A 25,999-nucleotide genomic window follows, 5' to 3' on the forward strand; every position below is an offset into this window, starting at 1 on the left:
CAGGTAAATGGATAAACAAACCATAGTATATCCACACAATGGATTACTACTCACCAATAAAAAGAACAAATTAATGACACATACTACAATATACATAAATCTTCAAATACTTACGCTGTGTGAAATAAGCTATATGAAAAAAGCATATGGACAACAGTGTGGTGATTGTGGGGGGAAAGGGTGGTAGAAGGGGGCTAATGGGTAATGAAAAAAATACAGTAAAAATTTTTAAAAGTAAAAGAGCATATGCTGTATTATATAAAACTCTAAGAAATAAAAGTTATAGCACCCAGATCTTCATTTTTTCATATCATTTACCAATAAATGGGTGATGATTCTAGGAGGGCAGGAAATAGAGTAGAGTATCTTGTAATGCCAGAGGGAAAGAAAGTGCGCACACACACAAGCACACACAAGCACACACACAAGCACACACAAGCACACACAAAAGCTCCCGATGCCCAAAGGTGAAACAATTTGAGCGACAAAATGAAGTGGCATTGGATTATAAGCTAAGGTATAAAATAAATATCCATGAGGCCACACTGACATAAATAAAATACCAAATAAATTAGTAAATGGGGTAGAAGAGGTAAATTTCTCAAGCAAAATTACAAATAAATTATGTAGATATTCCACCCTAAAAGAGGAAGAGCATAACTCCTTACTCCCCAGCACCCCCATAAGTATGGGTTGCTCATAGTGACTTCCTCCTAAAGACTGCAATATGGAAAGAGAGGGAAAACAGTGACTGAGTAGCAGAGAAACCTGACAAATGCTACTTCAGCCAGGTAATCAAAGAGGTAAGTCATAGTGACAGTATGCATTCTTGATGATGAGAGTGGCACTTTGCTGCTGTAATTCCCTCCCCCAAAATCGTAACTCCAGCCTACTCACAAGGAAAACATGGAGTTCCAATGGTGGGGCATCCTACCAGTATGCCTCGCCAGATTCCTCAAAGTCATCACAAACAAAGAAAAGCTAAGAACTGTTATAGCCAAAAGGAGCCTAAGGAGACATGGTAACAATGTTATGTGGTGTCTCGCATGGGATCCTGAAAAAGGAAAAGAGCATTAGGTAAAAACTAAGGAGATCTGAATAAACCATGTGTATTAGTTAATAATAATGTGCTGATATCAGTTCATTAACTGTAACAAAGGTATCACATTAATATAAGATGTTAATAGAAGAAACTGTATGCCTAGGATGTAGGGGGATAGTCTATACTGTTACTTTTTCTATGAATCTGACACTTCTAAAGAGTAGTCTAGTAATACATTTTTAAAAAGCAGACATACGTGCATGTATAATTTTGTACATTTAATAAAGCATGTGTGACTTAAAAACTGATGTATTGTGACAGAAAGCAGATTAGTGGTTGTCTAGGGTTAGATGGGGAGTGGCAGGGATGGGAGGGGATAGAAAAAAGCATTGGGAAGGAATTAAAAGCTGGCATGAGGTAACTTCTGGAAGAAGGGTACATTTATCATCTTGTTTGTGGTTATGGCTTCACAGGTATATACATATGTTTAAACTTAACAAAATGTACATTATAAATATATACAGCTTATTGTATACAGTTATACCTTAATAAACCTTTTTGCAAAGAATTAACAAAAAATCCAAATTTGAATTCTCTTCTCCCAAAATATATAGTTTTCAGGAACATGTGGAGTCAGCACCATCACACCTGAATTTAACCAGTGAGATATTTTTCACTCATACTCAGTAGTGATAGTTAGGACTACATTTCCATAACTACTTGAGAATCCCTATACCAACAATGCTAGTCCCCCACCGTCAAATTTCACAGCAGGGTGGTGATTTAGGACGTGCTGGGCTCCTTCACCGTTATGCTCCCCTTTCAAGATTTTTGATCTTATGGAATCAACTTAGCCGGACAGTCTGGATTGAGGAAGTTTTTATAACCAATCACACTTAAGCCAAACACAGCTTTTCATTTAAAACGAAGCCTAGCAAATAATAATAATAATATAAAACCTAGTGCCAAGTTTATAGCTACAGCAACCTGGAAACTAAACTCCAAGTCGTCAGCTGTTTAAAAGTCACACTCATAAGAAAACTGCATTTGACCACCTGGGTTCAAATCTGGCTATGCTGCTTACTATCTTTCTAATACTGGGCAATTCTGTGCCTCAGTTTTCTCAGCTATTAACATGGAGATGATAGCGTCTGCTTCACGGAACTGCTGAAGGATTAAATGAGTTCACACGTGTACATGTCTCAGAAGACTGCCTGCCAGTGCTGCCCAGGTTCTACATGTGCTATGGCTTTAACCATCAGGGAAGTGTAAATCAAACCCACAGTGTGATACCACTTTACATGGCCTGTCAGACCTACCATAAAAAGACATCATAAAAGAGTTGCTGAGAATGTGGAGAAACTGAAACCCTCATATACTGCTGGTGGGAAAGTAAAATGTGCAGTCACTTTTGAGGTACCAGCCCCTGAAAAGATTAAACCTAGAGTTACCATATAACTCAGTAATTCTACTCCTAGGTATGTATCCAAGAAAAATGAAAATACATGTTTTCACAAAAACTTGTACATGAATGTTCATAATAGCCTAAACAGGGCTGTCAAATTCATTTTCACCGGGGACCACATCAGCCCTTGCAGTGGCCTTCAAAGAGCTAATGTAATTTTAAGACTGTATGAATGTAACTACTCCTTAACAGGTAAGTGAGAGCTCGGCGCTGCCGCCGGGTAGAAACAAGGTGCTGAGCCGGATAAAACAAGGTGGAGGGCCGGATTTGGGCCACGGGCCTCGTGTTTCCCACCTGTGGCCTAAAAGTAAGACAACCCAGGTGAAAAATTGATAAGTAAAATGTGGTATATCCCTGCAGTGAAATATTATTTGGCAATAAAAGGAAATGAAGTAATGATATATGCTATATGGCCAAACCTTGAAAATATTATGGTAAGTGAAAGAAGCTGGTAAAAAAAAACCACATATAAAATAATTCCATTAATATGAAATGTCCAGAATAGGCAAATCCACAGAAAGAAAGTAGATTAATGGCTGCTGGGAAGTTGTGGGGGCAAATGAAGAGTGACTGCTAATGGGCATAAGGTTTTGTATTGTTTTGTTTTGTTTTAAGATGATGTAAGTGTTCTAAAATTGATAGTGGTAATGATCACACATCTATGAATATACTAAAAACCACTGAATTGTACATTTTAAAATGGATGAACTATATGGTATGTGAATTTTATCTCAACAGAGCATGTTCAGAGGGTTAAAATAGATTGGAAGAGGGAAGGCCCCCAAACAACAATAACAGTATTAATAATAATAAATTAGTTCCCCTCTCTAGCCTCATCCTCTTTTATTCCAGCCTTTAGTCTGTTCTATCCATAATGGCTCTGTTGCAGTTCCTGTATGTCTTGCTATTCGAGGTCCTGTGAACCTACTGTATCTGCTTCTTGGAATTATCTTCACTCCGCCTCTACATGCCCAACTCCTTTATATCTAAAATTAGTCACAGTAAGCTGACTACTAGAACCAGTTCCAATATCCAGTGGCCTAACATGACAGGTTTATTTCTCACTCATGTAGACCCTCCTCAGGTGATCCAGGGATCCAGGCTCCTTCCCTCTGATGTCTTTGCCCCTCCTGAAGTCTTTGAGAATTCCATTATACTCTCTGCATTTGACCATGAGGACCTGCGGGGCATCAGCACAGAGAGGACCTTGAGGAACTTCCAAAATGATCAATTTAGTTTTGAACATGGCATACTTCAGATGATGTCAAGATACTCAGTGGTCTGGGGTGCAACACAGAGATTGTTAGTTTATGACTCTGTAACTCAAATATTTTGCATTAATCTCCCCCTTATATTGCAATAATCTCTCCCTCTCTCCACCATACCTTCATGAAGTAAGAGGTGCTTATAAAACAAAGATAAGTATTTTCAAGAATAAGAGTGTTGAGGGAAGAAAATACTATTAATATCTCAAGAAACTTATGATGTAGCACAGGATATAAGCTAGTGTTAAAGAAAACTTCTCTTAGAGTGCTATTTATTAAAAAGTGGAATGCATCCCCCAGGACAAATCAAAATATGACACACAACACCCAAACTGTTTGCACAGGTAGAGAGGTATTGTCAACTGTCAATTGTCACTCCCAGACTTCCAGGCCACCTTATTCAAGGAGAGCAGGACATGATGACTGTAGTAAAAGAAATTTGGAAGCTCTCACTTTTATGGAAGTCAGGGGAGAGGGGGAGGGGAGCAGACGGAGAGTGGGGATAGAGAGAGAGGGAATCTCATATATTATTTAGGATCATCTTCAATACATTTATTCTGAAAGATAATAGTGCCAAATATCTCCCTCTACGTTAAATCTTTACAGAACTGAAATCCTGAAAATTCAACTTTTGATGGAATCCATTTGTTTTCCCAGTTAGATTGGGCGTAATTCTTAATTGGTGGTACAAAACCTAATATGCTTATGAAGCTCCATCTCACAGCACCTGCCATTCACAGTGGAATTCAGACTAGCGCCTGGGAATACCAAGTCCAGAATTTCAGATCCGGTCCGTAATTGGGGTAGGGAGGGGCTTTGGGCGGGGCCTCCAGATAGGGAGGAGGCATTATTAGAAAGCGGTGGGGCCAGTTCAAAGCTGTCACTACTCCAGTTAAGCCCTGTGCTATTTGAGCGTGCGAGGACCTGGTGAGTGAACAGCATTCTCTATGAGAACCTTTCACTAGACTTTTGAGCACGGGAGTTTTTTGGACTGACCAGAAAAAGTGAGCTGCCGAGAGATCACTGTCGCCAGCTATAGGGAGCCGGCAGAAACACCCCTCGTCTCGACGACAGGCTGTCCTGAGAGGTCCAAGTAGCCCCTGGGTTGTAGTGAGAAGGGAAGTGGAACGCAGGCAGGGACTGGGAGCTGCACGGCCAGCGCGGTTTCGAAGCCGGAGAGAAAGTCGGGAGATAGAGCCGCACCTAATTGCTTTCGCAGCTGCCAGCCACTCGAGTGCAGACTCGTGAGTACTCTGCGTCTCCGGTCCTCAGACTCCAGTCCGAGGACTCTCCCGGAGAACTCTCCCAGTTAGGACACGAGATCCTACAGCGACCTGTCCTGCTCTCCCCACTCGCCTCGGGGACGGAACAACTGCCACCCTCCCCTTGCCTGCCAAACAGAGCTGACCAGCGCCGCCCCCTTCTGACCCAGGAGGTGGAGATCCCCCCACCCCCAACTCCGCCCGGTCCGGCCAAATTCAACACCTATTTTCTCCTCCAGCTGCTCCTATATCCCCTACACCCCCTCCTCCTGCCCCTATCCCTCCTCCCCGGAGACAGGGGAGGGGAAAAGTGGAGTCAGGTCATTATGACAGAGCTGAAGGCAAAGGCTTCCCGGGCTCCCCACGTGGTGGGCGGCGCGCCCTCCCCCACCCAGGTCGGATCTCCTCTGCTGGGACGCCCGGACGCTGGCCCCTTCCAGGAGGGCCAGACCTCGGACGCCTTGCCCGTCGTCTCCCTGGGTGGGCTCACCTTCCCGCGGCCCTGCCAGGAACAGGACCTGGGCGGGAAGGCGCTGGACCAGCAGGCGCTGTCAAACGCAGAGGGGGTGTATCCCACAGTCGAAGCCACAAGAGGTGCAGGTAGTGGCAGCTCTAGACCCCCAGAAAAGGACAGCGGGCTACTGGACAGTGTCTTGGACACACTACTGGCGCCCTCGGGTCCGGGGCAGAGCCACGCCAGCCCTCCCGCCTACGAGGCCACCAGCCCCTGGTGCCTGTTTGGCCCCGAGCTTCCGGAGGAACCCCAGGCTCTCCCCGCCACCCAGGGGGTGTTGCCCTCGCTCATGAGCCGTCCAGAGAGCAAGGCAGGCGACAGCTCCGGGACCGCAGCTGCCTATAAAGTGCTGCCCAGGGGCCTGTCGCCGTCCCGGCAGCTGCTGCCCTCGACCTCTGGCACCCATCACTGGCCCGGGGCCGCAGCGAGGCCGTCTCCGCAGCCCGCGGTGGTGGACGTGGACGAGGAGGATGGCTCGGAGCCCGAGGGCTCCGGAGGTCCGCTTCTGAAGGGCAAACCCCGGCCTTTGGGAGGCACGGCGGCCGAGGGGGGAGCCGCGGCCCCCGCTCCCGGGGCGGCGGAAGGAAGCGTCGCCCTGGTCCCCAAGGAGGATCCCCGCTTTTCGGCGCCCAGGGTCGCCCTGGCAGAGCAAGACCCGCCGGCGGGGTCCGGGCGCTCCCCGATGACCACCATGGTGATGGATTTTATCCACCTGCCCATCCTGCCGCTCAACCCCGCCATACTGGCCGCGCGCACGCGGCAGCTGCTGGAAGGGGAGAGCTGCGACGGCGGGGCCACGGTGGGCAGCGCCCTGGCCGCGCCGCGGGGCTCGCCCGCGTCCTCCTCCGCCCCGATCGCCGCCGGCGACTTCCCCGACTGCGCGTACCCGTCCGACACCGAGCCCAAGGACGACGCGTTCCCGCTCTACGGGGACTTCCAGCCGCCCGCCCTGAAGATCAAAGAGGAAGAGGAAGGCGCCGAGGCCGCTGCTCGCCCCCCGCGGCCGTACCTGGTGGCCGGTGCCAACGCCGCGGTCTTCCCGGATTTCCAGCTGGCGGCGCCGCCGCCGCCCTCGCTTCCTCCGCGAGCGCCGCTGTCCAGACCCTGCGAAGCGGCGGTGGCGGCCGCGCCCGCCGGGGCCTCAGTCCCGTGTCCCTCCCCGTCGGGCTCGGCCCTGGAGTGCATGCTGTACAAGGCCGAGGCCACGCCGCCCCGCCCGGGCTCCTTCTCGCCGCAGCCCTGCAAGGCGCCGGGCGCGGGCTCCTGCCTGCTGCCGCGGGACGGCCTGCCCTCCGCCTCGCCCTCGGTCTGCGCCGCCGGGGCGGCCCCCGCGCTCTACCCGCCTCTGGGCATCAACGGGATCCCGCCGCTCAGCTACCCGGCCGCCGTGCTCAAGGAGGGCCTGTCGCAGGTCTACCCGCCTTATCTCAACTACCTGAGGTGAGGGCCCCTCGGGTAGCCCGAGGCGGCGCCTGCGGGTCGCGGGAGAGGCGGTCGGGAGGGCTGGCGGCCCCCGGCTCCGGGCCCGCAGCTCCCGGCCGCGGCTCCCCAGGGCGGCCGCCAGAGGGTGGGTGCCCTGGGCGGGGCACCGGGGTCGTTCCTTTTTCCCCTTCCTCTCTTCAGTTTTTGGGGCCCCAAAGGGTTCGCAGAAGGTGCCTTTTTTGGAGCGTACCTCCAGAAACATCTTTTCTTCCACATTTGCGCGTTTCCTAGGCGAGAGCAGCCCCCCCTGAAAGTACGCAGCGGTGATCACCGCAGCTCCGCGGTGGCAGCGCGGAGAGGAAAGGGTGCAGCGAGTCTGGGGTTGTGTTAAATGAGTCTCTTCTTAGAAGGACTTTCACTGGCCAAGTCTGTCCCGGGGACCCCTTAGGCGCCGCTCCCCCCGAGGGGCGGCACTCGAAGTCTGTAGGTAGCCGGCCAGAGCCATTCAATATGCAAACGAATCTCGAGTAAAATTAATTTGTGTAGTATGTTTAAAGTATGGATTTAAACGTCAATCACTGCAGTGCACTGTATTCTAATATTGTTTCGGATTCGCTACAACTTTACACACGGGTTTTCAAAAACTTTTGACTTTACATACGGAGGGAATGGAATTGTAAAGAAAATGAACCTTAAGGGCTGCGAATAAGCAAAACAGTGTCAACATGCTGAACAATCCTTTAAAATGACAAATACTAAACTTGTTTAAGTAAACAGTCATTCCAGGGCTGAGTTTTAAAACTCAAAACAAAAGCATTGGTAAGTACGATTGAACTTTCCTGAACCAGAGTTGTATATTACTTTTTGTTCTTTTCCGTTGGTGTTACTGATGGATGGCTAATAATTTGCAAGTCTGGTGAATTCAATAAGGACTTTAGTTTGCAAGTTTAATTTCATGTCTTTCGGGTGTGTGTATATACAGTCCTATTTTTTATAATCTTTCATTGTCAGTTCTAGGGCTAAGAGACTTTGGTATTAGATAGCGTTGCATCTAAAAATAAATGGAATACTTTGTTTTGCATCTCAAGGCCTGATTCAGAAGCCAGCCAGAGCCCACAGTACAGCTTCGAGGCACTACCTCAGAAGATCTGTTTAATCTGTGGGGATGAAGCATCAGGATGTCATTATGGCGTCCTTACCTGTGGGAGCTGTAAGGTCTTCTTTAAACGGGCAATGGAAGGTAGGCGCCTTTCCCCTGACCCTGCATTGTTGGTGTAATTGTAAGTGGAGACCATCTGATATTTTATAGATTTTAATTCCTCTAAGAAATGGAAATATTTCCAAATAACTCAAAACATTATGATGTTTGCCACAATATGTTTATTTATAATATTCAAAATTGAGTGTAGTTGGATATCACATCTGCATACTATTTGATTGACATTTTAAATGTTAGACACAAGTCATATTAATCTTGGGAACAATACTACTGTTGTTCATGAACTATTTAGCTTTAAAGAAACAGCTATGTTGTAAATGTATTTTCATATTTCTATCATATATTATGTAGTATAGTATATATTAAATTTAAATGTTTGGTCAAAAGAAAAATGGCAAAAGTAAAAAATACAAATATGTAGTTGTGTATTGTGTATATATGCATATATATGATGTAGTTATAAATTTCTGCATGATTTTGTCTTTTCCCTACATGTGCATTTATGTAATACTCATATAATGGTGATTCTAAACAATTTTGTATTTAGTGTATTTTTTAAGTGTGTAAGAAGATAGGAGTAAACAGTTTAAATAAAATGAAAAATTTGGACATTACAGTAATATAATTTGTTATGAAGTATGTGCTATAAGTAAGACTTTCATTTTTTTAACACCACGTATCTAATGATTTTGAACTGGCTTACACAGTGCATTTCAGACTGTGCTTTCATAGAAAATGTTTTTGTCTTTCTAGCTACTCTAAATGCTAAACTACCAATCACATTTATATGTGAAGATAAAAATACACCTAGAGGTCATTTCACATTTGAATTCTAACAGTCAGTGTATTTTGTAATGAGCTGAAATGAGTTTGGGGTTTCCTCTAGAGTTCTGAGACCACACCTAGACAAGGAAGCAAAAACATGAATGTCTACATTAGTTTGTTTTTTGCTTTCTGTTAAGTCTTCAAACTTCAAGAGTCCTGTACTTATAAAGTAGGAAAGAAGAGAGTGGGGAATTTTTACCTAAAAGGGGCTTTCAAATGCACATTTACACCAAAATAATACTAACCTAATTGGCATTAATTTCCTATCCCTGTGGGTGCCTAACAAGTGATTCTTCACAACTATTATGATTTTTTGATGAAAATTATTTCCAACTATTTATTAACAGATTTGTATTCCTCCTACTGAAATTAATTCTTCATAAAAGTATTTGCTTTGTATATTGCTAGAATGATTTTTTTCCCAAAACGATGAATGTGTTTAACAGATGTTGAACATATGTATTCAGCTTCAGAGAGTGTTAAGTGCATTTTAACTTAGTTGAGGCACAGTGAAAAGGGACACTTGAGGAAATGGGACAATTTAGAATGGCCTTAACTTTCCCACTGACAACAATTAGTCATAGTTACAGGTGGAAGTTCTTTATGTGGAAGAGTCTGTCTCGAGTGCATATTTGGAGTTACTGTTCCTATTTGACTTTGGTGTGGTTTCTTGAATATTTCCTTCTGCATTAATATGATTTCCTTCATTCTTATAGTCTCCTTAGAATAGACTAATTTTACAAGTGAATGTCCAGCTTAGAATCCCTGGAGGCCAGTTTATTCTAGCCCAGCTCCTTCTTTTTACAGATAAGAAATCCTACATAAATCTGAGTTTCCAAAAAGCACAAAAGTAGTTAATAGTTGAGAGTTAGTCAACACAGGTTAAATAATCTTTAATTGCAATGCTTCTTAATCAGAGATTGTGCGAACAAGTAGATATATGATAAATGCTGTTTAATCCTTGGAAGTTAGTTTGAAAATTGCATATAGAACCAATTGCTCCCTAACTAAATTGCAAATGCTTTTACACCATTTTTTATCACACTAGCATCCAAAACCCTAAAAAATGCCTTCCCAGATTTACTCTTAGAAAACATGTGTTGGACCTCTAATGTTGTCATGGTCCTGTTTTAGTCTTGAGTAGTAGAAAGGAAACATCTTTACTTGGCCACATGTACATAGAGGGACTCTAGATAGATGTTGATACATCATTCATGAAACTAGAACAAGATTACAAAACTATATGAGTTCATTCATTCAGCAATTATTATATACATCTTATATTTAGAGCTGTGCCAATTATTTGTTTTCCTGACTTCCCCTCTCTCTGCCTCAGACATGAATGAGCATAACAGTCTCTACTTCTTCAGGTTAAAAAGATTAAATGAGAAAATAAATGTAAAGTTTTAAAAGAATGCCTAACATATTGTCAGCTTCAATTTGTATTGCTTTTACCTTAAAGAAGCTTATAAAAAAGTGGAGGAGGTAACATATATGTATGTAAAATAGAGATTCTCACTAAATGCCCAGATAAGCAATTCTATAAAGTACATAAGGTTTGTGTGGTTTGGGAGTTTGTGTGTTTTGGGAAGGGGGCAAATGGTTGTAGGATGGAATGTGTATGTTCTTGAATGATGGGAAAAGGCTTCATGGAAGATACAAATTTAGTTATTAAAGGTCAAATAAGATTATCAATTTCTGGGCATTGAGAGCTTTTAAGTGTATGTGTCCAAAGAAGAGAGGAAAGGTTAAGTTTGGACTAATTCAGACTAATATTAGGAAATATGGGAGTTAATGTTTGGGAAGTTAGATTGTTAACGTTTGGAATTAGTGGGAGAGTATCAGTGATTTAAGGCAACAGAAGAGAGAGAAGTTTCTGGGAGCTTTCAAGAGTGAGAAGGATGAGGAAGGATTTTTATAGTTGGAGAGAAGTACAACGTTTGAAATCTTAGAGTAAAGTAGGGCTGGGGGACAAGCTGGTTCAAGGTAGAACTATGTGTGGATGCCAGTATGTCCAGAAGTGAACGTCAATAGTCAACAATTTGGATATTAATGTTACCAAGGATAATAATGGTAATGGCATTTTAAAGTGCTTTCTTATGTGCCAGTAACTATTTAAGTGTTTTATGGGTCCTAACTCATGTACTCCTTGTAAGGTAGATGTTATTGGTACTCACTTTACAAATAAGAAAACTAAGGCAAGAGATATTCAATTGCCTTAAATCACAGTTGAAGTGTTAGAGTCAGGATTCAAACCCAAATGGTGTGACTCCAGAATCTGTGCTCTTAGCCATTATACTTCCTCCCATAATAACAAATGTGGTTTCCATTTCAAAGAAAACCAGTAAAAAGTTGGAAGGAAAAATGTGAGCCAAGTGGTAAAACCTCTAGGAGAATAAAAGTGAATACTAAAGACGAATGCAAGACTAAGGGTGACTAGAATTGAGTGACATAAATGAATGGATGATACTAACTCCACATTTAAGGCAGCAATGAGAAGACATAGTCAGGGGCCAAGAGTCAGTTTCCCCACCTGTCCTCTAAGGTAGGAGGGGGAGTGATAAAGCCCATGAAAAAATCACCCAGGGAAACTGGGTTTCCCTTGGTGTGAGATAGAAGAGAGAGAAGGCAGAGGAAAAAGAAACCACTCAAAAAGCAGGGACATGCCCTGGCTAGTGTGTCTCAGTGGATTGAGCACCAACCTGCAAACCTAAGGGTTTCTGGTTCAATTCCCAGTCAGGGCACACACCTGGGTTGCAGGCCAGGTCCCCAGTGGGGGATGCATGAGAGGCAACCACACGTTGATGTTTCTCTCCCTCCCTTTCTCCCACCTTCACCCTCTCTCTGAAAATAAATAAATAAAATCTTTTTTACAAAGTGGGGATATGGAGGAGATGACCTGTTTTAAGGTAAAAATAAATGAATTAGCCAAAAAAAGTAATTGTTTGCGTAGCTCATTGCATTCCTTTACTAAGGCTTGGAGTGAACCAGGAAGTAAGTGGTCAAGAATTGTCTTGAGACCTTTCAATGGGATAAATCATAATGACCTGTCAGTCCTACAAATGCAGGCTAGTGTGACCTGGTATTAAGAAGGAAAGGGTCATTTCTCATTGGCTTACCCTTCTATGCACTGTGACTGGTGCCGTGGAAGAAATACACTAGACATTCAATAAACAACTGTTTGCTGAATGAACCAATCATCATAACTGATGATGCTGAGCTGTTATTCTTCGGATGCTTGACACTGTGACAGCATTTATAGTGAATACATCTCATGGAGTTTGGTTGGGCCAATATTGCTATACAGTTGAAGCATATTATTTACAAGATACTAGGCTAAGTAGGTATTGATAGATTTTAAATTATATTACTTTATTATTATTCTCATGTTTTCTAGCTTTATTTAGGTCTAATTGACAGATAAAATTATACGGCATTTAAAGTGTAAAATATGTTGATTTGATATACATATACATTGTAAAAGGATCACACTCTCATCAAGTTAATGAATACATCTATCACCTCCTATGTTTACCTTTCTTTCTTTTAGGCAAGAACATTAAAGCTCTACTCTCTTAGCACGTTTCCATTATACAATGGAGTATTATCAACTATATTCACCATGTTATACATTACATCCTCAGACCTTATTCATCTTATAACTGAAAGTTTTGCCAGCCTCTCCCTGTTTCTCCCACCCTGCAAACCCTGGCAGCCACTTTTCTAGTACATGTTTCTATGAATTTGACTCTATTTCTTGTTTTTGATTTTATATATAAGTCATACCATCTAATATTTTTCTTTGTCTGGCTTATTTCACTTACCAAAATGTCCTCTCATTTCATCTTTTTGGTTGTTTTTGTTCATGTATTAACCAAATATTTATTGAGCACCCGCCATATGGCAGACACTATGCCAGACACTAGTTGAAATAGCAGTAAAACAGAATAGACCTGGTTGGCTGCATCCTCAGGGGAGTTTATCATATAGTGGAGGGAAGTGACATTCTCTCAATTAGAATGCATGTAACTAATTACAGATGTACTAATTTATTAGTTTATGCAGTTGCCTGGACAACCAGAGAATTGACCCCTCTGTCAGAAGATGGGGGTGGTGGGAAAAGCCTTTCCGAATTAGAGAGACCACAGAGGAAACCACAGAAGTGAAACATTTTAATGAAAAATGTGTTTCTTTCAAAAGTTGAGTAGAGTTAGTGTCAAAGACTAACAATGAAAACTCATGTGATAACAAATGACTTCCAAAACAGAAGTAATCAGTATTCAAATTTTTTAAAGATTTTATTACTTTAGAACAATTTTACTTTCAGAGCAAAATTGAGAGGAAGGTACAGACATTTCCAGTATACCCCCTGCCCTGACAGGTGCATAACCTCCCTAAATTATCAACTCCCTCCACAAGAGTGGTACCTTTGGTATAACTGATGAAGCTACCACAGAAATCACCCAAAGTCCACAGTTTGCATTAGGTCTCACCCTTGATATTGTACATGTGTCCATCATTGTGGTGTCATGCAGAGTGGTTTCACCGTCCTAAAAATTCTGTGTTCTACCTCATCATACCTCTGTCTGCCTCCTCCTCTTAATCCCTGGCAACCACTGATCTTTTTACTGCCTCCATAGTTTTGCCTTTTCCAGAATGTCACTCAGAAGTTTTCATTATAATTTCACTCACAAATATTCATTAAAGTTTTTTTCTTTTCTTTTCCTGGCTTGGCAGCTCACTACTTTCTAGCACCGATTAATATTCCGTTGTCCGGATGTACGTTTATGTATCCATTCACTTGCTGAAGGACATCTTGTTTGCTTTCAAGTTGTGACAATTCTGAATCAAGCTGCTCTAAACACACACATGCCGATTTTCTGTGTATGTAAGTTTTGAACTTCTTTGGGTTAATACCAAGAAGTGTGATTGCTGGATCATTTGGTAAGAGAATGTTCAGTTTTGTAAGAAACCACCAAGCTGTCTTTGAAGTGGCTGTATCATTTTTCAGTCCCACCACTAATGAATGAGGATTCCTGTTTCTCTCTATTCGTTTAGCATTTGGTATTGTCTGTGTTGTGGATTTTGGTTGTTCTGGTAGCTATGTAATGCTGTGTTGTTTTAATTGTCATTTCCCTGATGACATATGGTGTGCGATATCTTTTCATATACTTATTTGCTAACTGTGTATCTTCATTGGAAGGTGTCTGTAGAGTCTCCAGCCCATTTTTTGATTGGCTTGTTGTTTTCTGTTGTTGAGTTTTAAGAGTTCTTTGTATATTTTAGATAATAATCCTTTACAAGATGTCTTTTGAAAACATTATTTCCCACTCTGTGTCTTTTTATTCTCTTGTAGTGACTTTGGAAGAGCAAAAAATTTTGCCTTTAATAAAATTCAGTTTCTCAATTATTTCTTCATGGATCATGACTTTGATGTTGTGTCTAAAAAGTCATCACCAAACTCAAGGTCATCGAGATTTACTCCTATGTTATCTTTTAGGAATTTCATCATTTTGTGTTTTACAAAGACTTATGAATTAATTTTTTGAAGAGTGTAAGTTTTATGCCTCAATTTATTTTTTGCACGTGCAAGTCTAGTTGTTCCATCACTATTTCTTAAAGAGATTATGTTTGCTTCACTGTGTTGCCTTTCTCTTTATCAAAGATCAGTTTGACTATACTGATGTGGGTCTGTTGGTAGACTTTCTGTTTTGTTCTATGGATATATTGGTCTATTATTTCACCTATACCATGCTGTCTTGATTTCTGTAGCTTTATAGTAAGTCTTGAAGTCAGGTAGCATCAGTCTTCCAACTTTATTCTCTTTCTTCAGTATTGTGTTGATTTTGAGTCTTTTGCTTTCCTATATAAAATTTTTCTAAATTTTTAAGTATATTTTATTGATTATACTATTACAGTCATCCCATTTTTTTCTCCCTTTCATCCCCCTCTTCCCTGAACAGCCTTTCCCTCCAGCATTCTCCCACCTTAGTTCATGTCCATGGGTCATACATATAAATTCTGTGGCTTCTCCATTTCCTATACTATTCTTAACACCCCCCCCCGCCTATTTTGTGCCTACCAATTGTGTTTCTTGTTCCCTGTACCTTTTCTCTCATTCCCCCTTCCCCTCACCACTGATAATCCTCCTTGTGATCTCCATTTCTGTGATTGTTTCTATTCTAATTGGTTTTAGTTTGTTTTTATTTTTTAGATTTAGTTGTCGATAGTTGTGAGTTTGTTGTCATTTTATTGTTCGTAGTTTTGATCTTCTTTTTCTTAGATAAGTCCCTTTAACATTTCATATATAAGGGCTTGGTGATGATGAACTCCTTTAACTTTATCTTATCTGGGAAGCACTTTATCTGCCCTTCCATTTGAAATGATAGCTTTGCTGGATACAGTAGTCTTGGAGGTAGGTCCTTGACTTTCATGACTTTGATTGCTTCTTGCTTGTAAATTTCTTGCGAGAAATCAGCTGACAGTCTTATGGGCACTCCTTTGTAGGGAACTGTCTCCTTTTCTCTTGCTGCTTTTAAGATTCTCTCTTTATCTTTAATCTTGGCTAATTTAATTATGATATTTCATGGTGTGTGCTTCCTTGGGCCCAACTTTTTTGGTACTCTCTGAGCTTCCTGGACTTCCTGGAATTCTATTTTCTTTGCCAGATTGGGAAAGTTCTCCTTCATTATGTTTTCAAATAAGTTTTCAATTTCTTATTCTTCCTCTTCTCCTTCTGGCACCCCTATGATTTGGATATGGAATGTTTAAAATTGTCCCAGAGGTTCCTAAGCCTCTCCTCATTTTTTTTGAATTCTTGTTTCTTCGTTCTGTTCTGGTTGAATGTTTGTTTCTTCCTTCTGGTCCAAACCATTGATTTGAGTTCCATTTTCCTTCCCGTCACTGTCGGTTCCCTGTATATTGTTCTTTATTTCACTTCGCATAGCCTTCACTTCTATTTTGCGGCCCGTACTCAATCATTTCTGTGAACATCCTGATTTCCAGTGTTTTGAACTCTGCATCTAATAGGTTGTCTATCTCCTCGTCGCTTAGTGCTTTTTCTGGAGTTTTGATTTGTTCTCTCATTTGTATCATATTTCTTTGTCTTGGTGCACCTGTTACATTGTAAGGGGCAGAGCCTTAGGTGTTCACCAGGGCAGGGCAACCCACTTTGCTGCATTGTTGTGCTGTTTGTATGAGAGTGGTCAGAGAGAGAACAATTCCTCTTGCTTGGCTCTCACCCCACTTTCAGTCACTTCCCCTGCTACTCACCAAGCAAATTGGGCCCTTCTGGTACTGATTCCCAGGTGGGTGGGTTTGTGTATGTTCTAGCACCACTGTTGGTCCCTCCAATGAACTCTCCTGTGAGGCTGAGAGTGTCTCCCACCAGCACAACCCCCGTAGGTTTTTACAGTCAAGTTTTGAGGCTTCAATTTCCCATGTTGGAACCCTGGGTTGCCCTATCTGTTTCACTCCCCATTTATTCCTCCTGGCTTATGCACATGAGAATGTCATGCCACCTACTCTGCCAGCCACTGCCTTCCCTCATGTCCTCTCTGCCCATCTGCCCATCTCCACCCCTCCTACCAGTCTGGATGAATGTTTCTGTAACTCATTGGTTGTTGGACTCCTTATAGTTAGATTTTCTGGCAGTTCTGATTGTTTTTTGTTTTTAAATTGGTTGTTGTCCTTTTGATTGTGGTAGGAAGCAAAGCATCTCTACCTATGCCTCCATCTTGGCTGGAACCTCTGCTTCCTTATATAAACTTTACATCAGTTTGTCAATATTCATAAAATAATTTTGATTTTGATTGCATTGATTCTGTAAATCATATTGGGAAGAATTGAGAGGGACAATATTGAGTCTTCATATCTACAAACATAGAATCTATCCCCATTTATTTAGTTCATTGATTTCATTCACCAGAAGTTTGTGGTTTTTCTTCATAGAGATTTTCTACATATTTTGTTACATTTATAACTATTTTATTTGAGGGAATACTCATATAATTGATATTGTATTTTTAATTTCAAATTCCACTTGTTTGTTGCTGGTGTGTAGGAAAGAAACTGACTGACTTTTATATATTAGCCTCATATTCTACCAACTTGCAATACTAGCTTATTAGTTCCAGAACTTTTTTTGTCAAATCTTTCAGATTTTCTACATAAATGATCATGTCCTCTGCAAATACAGTTTTATTTCTTTCTTTCCAATGAATATACCCTTTACACCCTTTTCTTATCCTATTGCATTAGTAGGATTTCCAATACAATGTTGGGAATGAATGGAGAGAGGGGACATTCTTTCCTTGTTCTTGATTTAATGAAAAAGCTTCTAGTTTCTCACCATTAGTATGACATTAGCTGTAAGTTTTCTGTAGATTTTTTAAGTCAAGTTAAGGAAGGTCCCCTCTATTCCTAGTTTACTGAGAGTTTTTATCATGAGTGTTGAATTCTGTCAAATGCTTTTTCTGCATCTATTGATATGATCACATGACTGTTTCTTTTTAGCTTGTTAATATGGATTACTTCGATTGCTTTCCAAATGTTGAGCCAGCCTTACATACTTGCAGTAAATTCCATTTGGTCATGGTGTATATTCTTTTTATAATTTTTGGACCACATTTGCTAATATTCTTTTAAGGATTTTTACATTGATGTTTATGGGAGATATTGGCCTGTAGTTTTCTTATAATGTCATTGTCTGGTTTTGCATTAGGGTAGTCCTGGTCTCATAGAATGAGTTTGGAAATATTCCCTATGTTCCTATCGTTTGAAAGAGATTATAGAGAATTGGTATAATTTTTTCCTTAAATGTTTGGTAGAATTCACTAATGAGCCCATCTTGGCATGGTGCCTTATGTTTTAGAAGATGATTTATTATTTATTCAATTTATTTAATAGATATGGGCTTATTTAGATTGTCTATTTATTCTGGCGTTAGTTTTGGCAACTTGTGTCTTTCCGGGCATTGGTCCCTTTTATGTAGTCATCAAATTTGTGAGCATAGAATTGTTCATACTATACTATGTTATCCTTTTAGGATTTATAACGATGTCTCTTCTTTCATTTCTGATGGTAGTAATTCCCTCCCATTTTTCATAATTAGCCTCGCTATAGATATATCAATTTTATTGATGTTTTCAAAGTACCAGCTTTTGGTTTTATTATCTTTATTGATTTCCTGTTTACAATTCCATTGCTTTCTGATCCAATTTTTATTATTTCATTTCTTCTACCTTATTTGCCTTAATTTGCTCTTTTTTCCAGTTTTCTAAGGTAAAAGCTTAGATTACTGAACTCAGAGCTTCTTTCTAATATATTCATTAAATACTGTAAATTTTCCACTTAGCACTGCTTTTGCTGTATGCCACAGATTTTGATAATCTGTCTTTTTTGTTTTACTTAGTTCAAAATATTTTTAAATTGTTCTTGGTATTTCTTTAACATATGTGTTATTTAAAATTATGTTGTTAAATCTTCATGTATTTCATGATTTTTAGTTGTCTTCTATGACTGATTTCTAGTTCAATTCCATTATAGTCTGAGACCAGACATTCTGTGATTTCTATTCTTTAAATTTGCTTAGGTACATTCTACGATCTAAAATGTGGTCTCTTGGTCTCTTGATGAATATTGCATATGAGCTTGAGAAGAATGTGTATTGAGAGCCACTACTGGGTGAGGTAGTCTAGAGATGTCAATTGTATCCAGTTGATTGGTGGTGTTTTTGAGTTCAACGAGTCCTTACTGATTTTCTGCCTGCTGGAGCTCTTCATTTCTGATACAGAGGTGTTGAAATCTCCAAGTGTAATAGTGGATTCATCTATTTCTCCTTGCAGCCATGTCAGTTTTTGCCTCACAAAATCTTGATGCTGTATTCTTAGACACATACACATTAAGGTCCATTAGGTCTTCTTGGGGAATTGATTCTTGTATCTCTATGTAGTAACCCTCTTTAACTTTCCTTGCTTTGAAATATGCTCTGTTTGTACATTCAAATTTCCATTGACAAATTAGTGAATTATTTTTCCTGTATTTAGAGCTCTATAAGGCTTTTTCCATCTTTTGTAGTCTACAAAATTATCCAAGGATCCTTTCCACCATAATTCTTTTGATTAATATTTGGGCTCTTAAGAAGATATTTGGCCAAAAATCTATTCAATTTTCTCTGCAATGGAATCTACTGTACAACAGTTTTCTTGTTACTTTGAAAATAAACATGCATTAATCCACTGCACTTCACTTTTAAACACTATATATAATCATAAAGATTATTATTAATAAATAATAAATCAGACAATTTATCTCAAGCTTCAGATCTCTTAGTTTGACATTTAGTATGGACAGTAAGCTGGTTTTAAGCACAATTTCACATTATGACCTATTAAAGTAAACCTTCACTTTACTGAAAATGAAGTGGTTAGAAAGATTGCATTTGGTATAATCTGCTCAATATTTGGTAATGAAGGTTTCTCTAATTACTAATACTTCTTTCAGAACCTGCATCTTGTACCCTGTGAGAACCTGAGGGAGAAGCATTAATATCAAGGCATACATGTTAATGCTAACCCTAGCCTTTAAGTTGTACTTTTATTATTCAAGTAACACACAATACATTCTCCTTTTAAAATTAAAATATTACCAATGAAGCTTAAGTCCTCTTTGATCAATACCTTTACTCTGTTCCTTTTCCTACCGTTCCTCTATACCTCTACCTCAGTTTTCTCTGTGTATGTGCGCTGTGTGTGTATTTGTGAAATATGTTGTTTTGGATATGTTAATACATAAATAGTGTCTCATATTACAATTCATGTTTCATTCTTCATCTTATTTTTATGTAACAAAGACTTGAAGCTCTATATGTTTTTATATTGTTCTAGCTTGTTCTTTTAAATATTGCATAATACTTCATAATAGTAAGTTCCTTTTAAATTTAATTTTAAGTATAAATTAAATTTATTAAGGCATTGCTATTACAGCATTACTTGAGTAATTATTTTTTGCTCTTGCTTTTTTTGGTTCAAGCCTTGTTTTTTGTTTTTCCAGAATATAATTATTTTGATACACCTCTAAGTGAACTAGATGATTAGTTTCTTTAGTGTTGCTAAAATGATTTAATTTGTTGATTTATTCACTCTAGATAAGTGTATTGATACTTAATACATTTAAAAGTTGCTTGTACTGGACTACAAAGATGAATATGTATGTCATCAGCCTTTGACATATATAAAACCAGGAAGAAAAAAAACAAAACAGTAAAAAACTTGTTTTACAATTAGTGAACAGAATACTTTAATATGAGTTATTCCAAAGGCTTGGATGACTCACCAAGTAGTCAATTAGACAAATCTAGAAGGATTATACTTTGTTTCACTAATATACCCTGATGTTTATTAAGACACATATTTATTTGACAAACAACTGTCCTTGACTGTGACCTGAGCATTGTTCTAAGTGCTTTAGTGTATAACGTCATTTAATTCTTGCAAGAGTCTTAGAGGTGGAGGTACTCTTACTACCTGTATTTCACAGATGAGCATACACATAGGGTAGAACATAGTGTAGAGACTAAGATTCAAACCCAAAGTTTTTTTTTTTTTTTTTTACAATTGTCCTAATTTTTCTCCCTTTGCCCCATCCACTGAGCAGCCCCATCCCCTCTGGTGATCCCCTTCGTCATGTCAATGGGTGACACATACAAGTTCTTTGACAATTCATTTCCTATACTTGTTCTTAACATTCCCTGCCTATTCTGTAACTACCAATTTGTACTTTTTAATCCATTCACCTTTTCCTCCCATTTCCCCAGAACCCCCTCTCCACTGGCTACCATCCCAAAGTTCCCCAAATCTATGATTCTGTTCCTTTTCTGCTTGTTTGCTTAGTTTGTTTTTTACATTCAATTGTTGATACTTATAAATTTATTGCCATTTTAATGTTATAGTTTTTATCTTCTTTTTCTTAAATAAGTCCCTTTAACATCTCATATAATAATGGTTTGGTGCTGATGAACTCCTTTAGTTTTTACCTTGTCTGGGAAACACTTTATCAGCCTTTGGGTTCTAAATGATAGCTTTGCTGGATAGAGTAATCTAGGTTGTAGGTCCTTGTTTTTCATCACTTTGAATACTTCTTGCCAATCCCTTCTAGCTGGCAAAATTTTTTTTCAGAAATCAGCTGACAAACTTATGGGAACTCTCCTGTAGGTAACTAACTATTTTTCTCTTACTTCTCTTAAGATTCTCTCTTTATCTTTAACTGTTGTCATTTTAATTACGATGTGTCTTGATGTGGTCCTCTTTGTATCTGTCTTCTTTGGGACTCTCTGTGCTTCCTGGACTTGTGTCTCTATTTTCTTCACCAAATTGGAGAAGTCTTCTTTTATTATTTTCTCAAATAGATTTCCAATTTCTTGCTTTTTCTCTTCTCCTTTTGGCACCCCTATGATGCAAATGTGGGAATGCTTGAAGTTGTCCTGGAGGCTCTTTACACTACCCTTGAATTTTTGTATTCCTTTTTATTCTTGCTGTAATAACTGGATGTCTTTTTCTTCCTTTGTTCCAAATCATTGATTTCTTTCTTGGCTGCATCCACTCCACTCTTGATTCCTTGTAAATTGTTCTTTATTTCACTTAGTGTCCCCTTCACTTCTGATTGGATCATTTTTATGCTGCTGAAGTGCCCCATGAGTTCCTTGAGCATCCTTATAACAGTGTTTTGAACTCTGTATCTGATAGATTGCTTATCTCCATTTTGTTTTTTTCTTTGTCTGGAGTTCTGTTCTGTTCTTTCATTTGGGCCATATTTCTTTGTCTCATTTTGGCAGCCTCCCTGTGTTCATTTCTATGTATCAGGTAGAGCTGCTTTGACTCTGTGTCTTGGTAGCACGGCCTAATGCAGTAGGTGTCCAGTTGCACAGCCTGTCATACCCCCCAGCCGGGTTCTAAAGGTGCACCCTCTGTGTGGGCTGAGTACTCTCTTGTTGATGAGACTTGATTGCTGTCAGGAGGTCAATGGGAGGGATTTACCCAGTCCAGGTAGCTGGTAGGATTAGCTGTGACCCCTGCCCAGCAACCACCTCCTTCCATGTCTTGTGAAGGTGGTTGGATGGTGACCTGATGCAGTCTGTAACTCTCCACTGGGTGCACAGCATCTGGCATTTCCCAAGTAAGGCAGGCCAAAGTCAGCCTCCACTCGTGTTCTGTCTGGGTCCCCTTGGTGTAAGCTATAAAGTGATCTGCAGATGGCTGCTGCTAGTGCTGGGCCTGGGGCCACTCAGCGAGTGGTAGGGGGGCTGGGCTCAGCTGCTGTTTGAGTGGATTTAGGAAAATCTGAAGCCTGCGCCTAGCCCAGCCCTTCATATGGAAAAGCCACTGTTACCAACTTGGATGGGCCTGTTAAGTTGGATGGTGCAGACCCTTAGGTAACCATCAGGACAAGGCTTACTGTGTGAGCCAGGTTGATGGAGATTCAGATATGGTGCTGCTACACTGTGGCTCTGTGTGAGGGAGGGCTGAGGAAAGGTACAATGGCCACTGTCTGCAATCCTGTCCAGGAGGAAGCTGTCTTCCAGATCTTGTCCTGATGTGAGACACTTCAGTTCCTGCCCATATACCACTGGTGCCCTTAAAGGTGCTGCCCCCATGCTGCAGCCCAGAGGAAGCGAGTCTGAGTAAGTCTGCGTGCAGGGAAGTAGACTGGGTAAGAGATGAGTCCTGAGAATTTTGCGGTTTCTCCCTTTGACCCACCCCCCTGGTTTTTATAGCCAGAAGTTGTGGGGACTTTCATTTTTGCACCAGAACCTTGGACTGGGTTGTGTGGTATGGGACTGGGATCCCTCACTCCTGAGATAGCCCTCCACTTTATATTCACCACATGTGAGTTTCAGACCTGCCAATTCCACATCTCTGCCTCTCCATCCCTCCTCCTCATCTGGGTGAATGTGGTTTCTTTAATTCCTTAGTTGTCAGGCTTTCATACAGCTCAATTTTCTGATGGTGCTGTGTGATATTTGTTCTGTAGTGTAGCTATAATATTTCTGTGGTTGTGCAAGGAGGCAATTTGCATTTACCTGTGCCACCATCTTGACCGGAAGTCTAATTTAATTCATAACTGCTGCTACAGCCTCTGGTGTTGTGTACTTTCTATAATATTTTAAGGGATCATATAAATTTTTACTGAAGCATAGTCCTCAATAATAATCAGAAAAAAGTACTTTCAAAGTTATTTACTCTTCTATGACAAAGTGATTTATTTACAAGATTACATAAACAGTGAGTGTGGACAATGAGGTCAAGACTGTGCTATAACATTTGTAGGAGATATAAAAACTAAAATGTAAAAATAATGGTTATCATTTATTAAATGTTTACTAAATTGAAGCACTCTTCTAATCTTTTTACATCTTCTAACTCATTTGACTCTCACAATAATCCCCTTTGACAGGTTTGGTTTTTCTCATTTCTCAGATGAGGTTTATTCAGTTAGTGATAAGTAAGAGCAGAACTCAATTCCTGGGGCCCATGCTCCAACTCTCCACTGGCTGCTTACTGCCTCTGCAGCAGAAGGTCCAGTTCTTCACTTCAAGGAGCTTGCCGTGCATATGGAAGTGACTGGTTAGCAGACAGTCTATAGTGTAGTACCTGATTAAATTGTGTGATGCGGACTTGGAGCGCTGTAGTGGATCAGGAAAGAAAGTGCCAATAGGTGTCCTTACTGACAGTCTCTATGTAATAGAAAATATGCTAAATTCTTTAGGGTAATTATCTGTTCTTATTCCCACATTTTATGTGTGTGAAGAGAAACTTAGAAAGTCATAATTTGCCAAAAATAGTAGGTCGTGCTGGAAGAGATTATTTATTTTGTCTTATAATAGTTAGAAAGATGATTTATTTAGTATAGTAGGAGTTAATCACAATCTTCAAAAATAGAAGAGTTAAGCTTTGATTTTCAAATGGGTTATACAATAAATGGTCTTAGGACTACCAGCTTATTATGCAAACAAAAAATTTCAGGTGGATCAACAATTAGAGTGTTTTTTTCATGGAAAAAGACCATTAAAAGCATGGAAATAAAATGTGGAGTTATGTATTTATAATCTTGTGGTGACAAAACTTTTTAATATTGGGATGAAATCCATAATTCAAAATCAAATTTGTTTAATTTGTTACAAAAATAAATTTCAAACAACTTCTTTAAGTCAAAAAAATTAAAATCAAAGGACAAATTGAGAAACTATTTGGAACATATATATAAATTAAAAGAATGTTATTACTAATATGCAAAAATATTCTTATAAACCACCAAAAAAAGACAGCCAAAAAGAAAAATAAATGAAAGATATGAAGATAATTCATAAAATATAGTTTATTGAAGTGTAAAAATGTTCAACTCACTAGTAATTTTTATGATTGAAATAATAATGTACATTCCAGCAGATTGATAAAACAGTGCATAAATGACCAATTTAGAGTCTTAAGGTAATTTGGTATTATCTATTAAAAGTACTTATTACTTTGGTCCAACAATTCTTCTAGAAACTGGTTCTTGAAAAAAAAACCTCTAGTAATGTGTAGAAATACCTCTATGTGGATGTTTATTACTATATTATTTGCAATAATGAAAAACCAAAAAGAGCACATATGTCTGTTAGTAGATTAATAAATTTTGATATACCCTTTCAATGAAATAATCTATGGCATTTCAAAGGAGAGAACTAGTTGTCTGTACTACAGATCTGAAAAGGTATCTAAAATACATGATTTTGTGGACAAGCAAGCAGTATGTAATCCTGGGTAAAAATAAGTTTACCCATTTGGTATGACTGTGTGCAGAGAACTATCTGAAAAAGAAACCACACTTACTGCTTACTTTTGGGATATGATATCATGATATGCTTTGTTCTTTTTTTTTTTTTTTTTGGCTTTGTTCTTTAAACAAGAATTTCCTGAGGAGACTGCTATTACTCAACATCTTGGTGCCTGATTTCCCTCTGTACCAGCTCTATGTAGTCTGAGGTAGCCCCTGATCCACAGTGCTGTCTAGTCCATCACTTTTGTCCTTCAGGTACCCTAGGAAGTTGAAGGAGACCAACAAAGAATGACACTTATAGTGGGAAATTTCAAGTGAAAGTTTGAGGTCACCTTGCATCATAAATTAAGGAATCAGCCTGACTGGATGGAGCCCAGAATTGACAGAAGCCCACAATTCATGGTTCATAATCTCAATATCCAAAAAGGCCTACAAACAAGAATTTTGCTGTAGACACTTGTCAATCATACCTGACCTGAATTAATTTGGCAGCAGAACCTGACCAGACTCACATTTTGTAGGCTGTGTGAATATTCATACATTTTGCTACATAAGCATTAATGTGTTTCATTATGCAGTTTTTGCCCTATATCATTTTTCTAAAATCTAAACAATTCTGAATTCTGAAACTTACCTGGTCCAAAAGGTTGTAGCCAAGAAATTTCAGACACATATTAAGAAATAAATTCATAGACTGTGTTGATCATGGTGCCTGCTGGAGCTTTGCAATGTAGCAGCCCAGAAAATTACAATAAATGTTTATTAAACAGTTATTGTTATTTATTCTTAATATACTTTTACTACCATGCTGGGTTCTGTAGAGGGCTACAAAAGATTGAATAAGTCATAATACCTAACGTCATAGATGCTTAAATTTTATCAGGAAAATAAGACCACCCCATAAGTAAATATAACATAGGTAATATAAACTAAATGTGGTTTGGATTTCGAGGGAAAGATCACATTTAATTAGGAAAGCCAAAAAAATGTTTTTGCGAGGAAAGTAACATGTTAGAGGGACTGCTGAGAATGAATTATTGTGATAGCAAGAGCAATAACAATGGCTGTTATAAACAAAAAGTATGTGATGAGCAGAAGTACAATTTGGCTAAAGCATGCAACATAGTCAGGGGTCCCAGAATCTCTTGTAATTATATGTGAATTTTTGT

The 25,999-nt window shown here is 39.8% G+C and overlaps 1 protein-coding gene across 2 annotated transcripts in view; it reads left to right on the forward strand.

Annotated features, from left to right (window-relative positions):
• The first annotated feature begins 4,827 nt into the window (after positions 1 to 4,827).
• The window catches only part of PGR (progesterone receptor), a 94,376-nt gene continuing 73,204 nt past the window's right edge, over positions 4,828 to 25,999 (forward strand). Inside the window, exons 1-2 of one of the 2 annotated variants that reach the window (XM_053925753.1) lie at positions 4,828 to 6,988; positions 8,059 to 8,210. In XM_053925753.1, coding sequence (XP_053781728.1) covers positions 5,361 to 6,988; positions 8,059 to 8,210 — 1,780 coding nt within the window. In that variant the 5' untranslated portion in view covers positions 4,828 to 5,360. The remainder of the gene's footprint in view (positions 6,989 to 8,058; positions 8,211 to 25,999) is intronic. The other variant, XM_053925754.1, reaches the window with a different exon arrangement.

Source organism: Desmodus rotundus, chromosome 5 (genome assembly GCF_022682495.2).
Source record: "Desmodus rotundus isolate HL8 chromosome 5, HLdesRot8A.1, whole genome shotgun sequence".
NCBI lineage: Eukaryota > Metazoa > Chordata > Mammalia > Chiroptera > Phyllostomidae > Desmodus > Desmodus rotundus.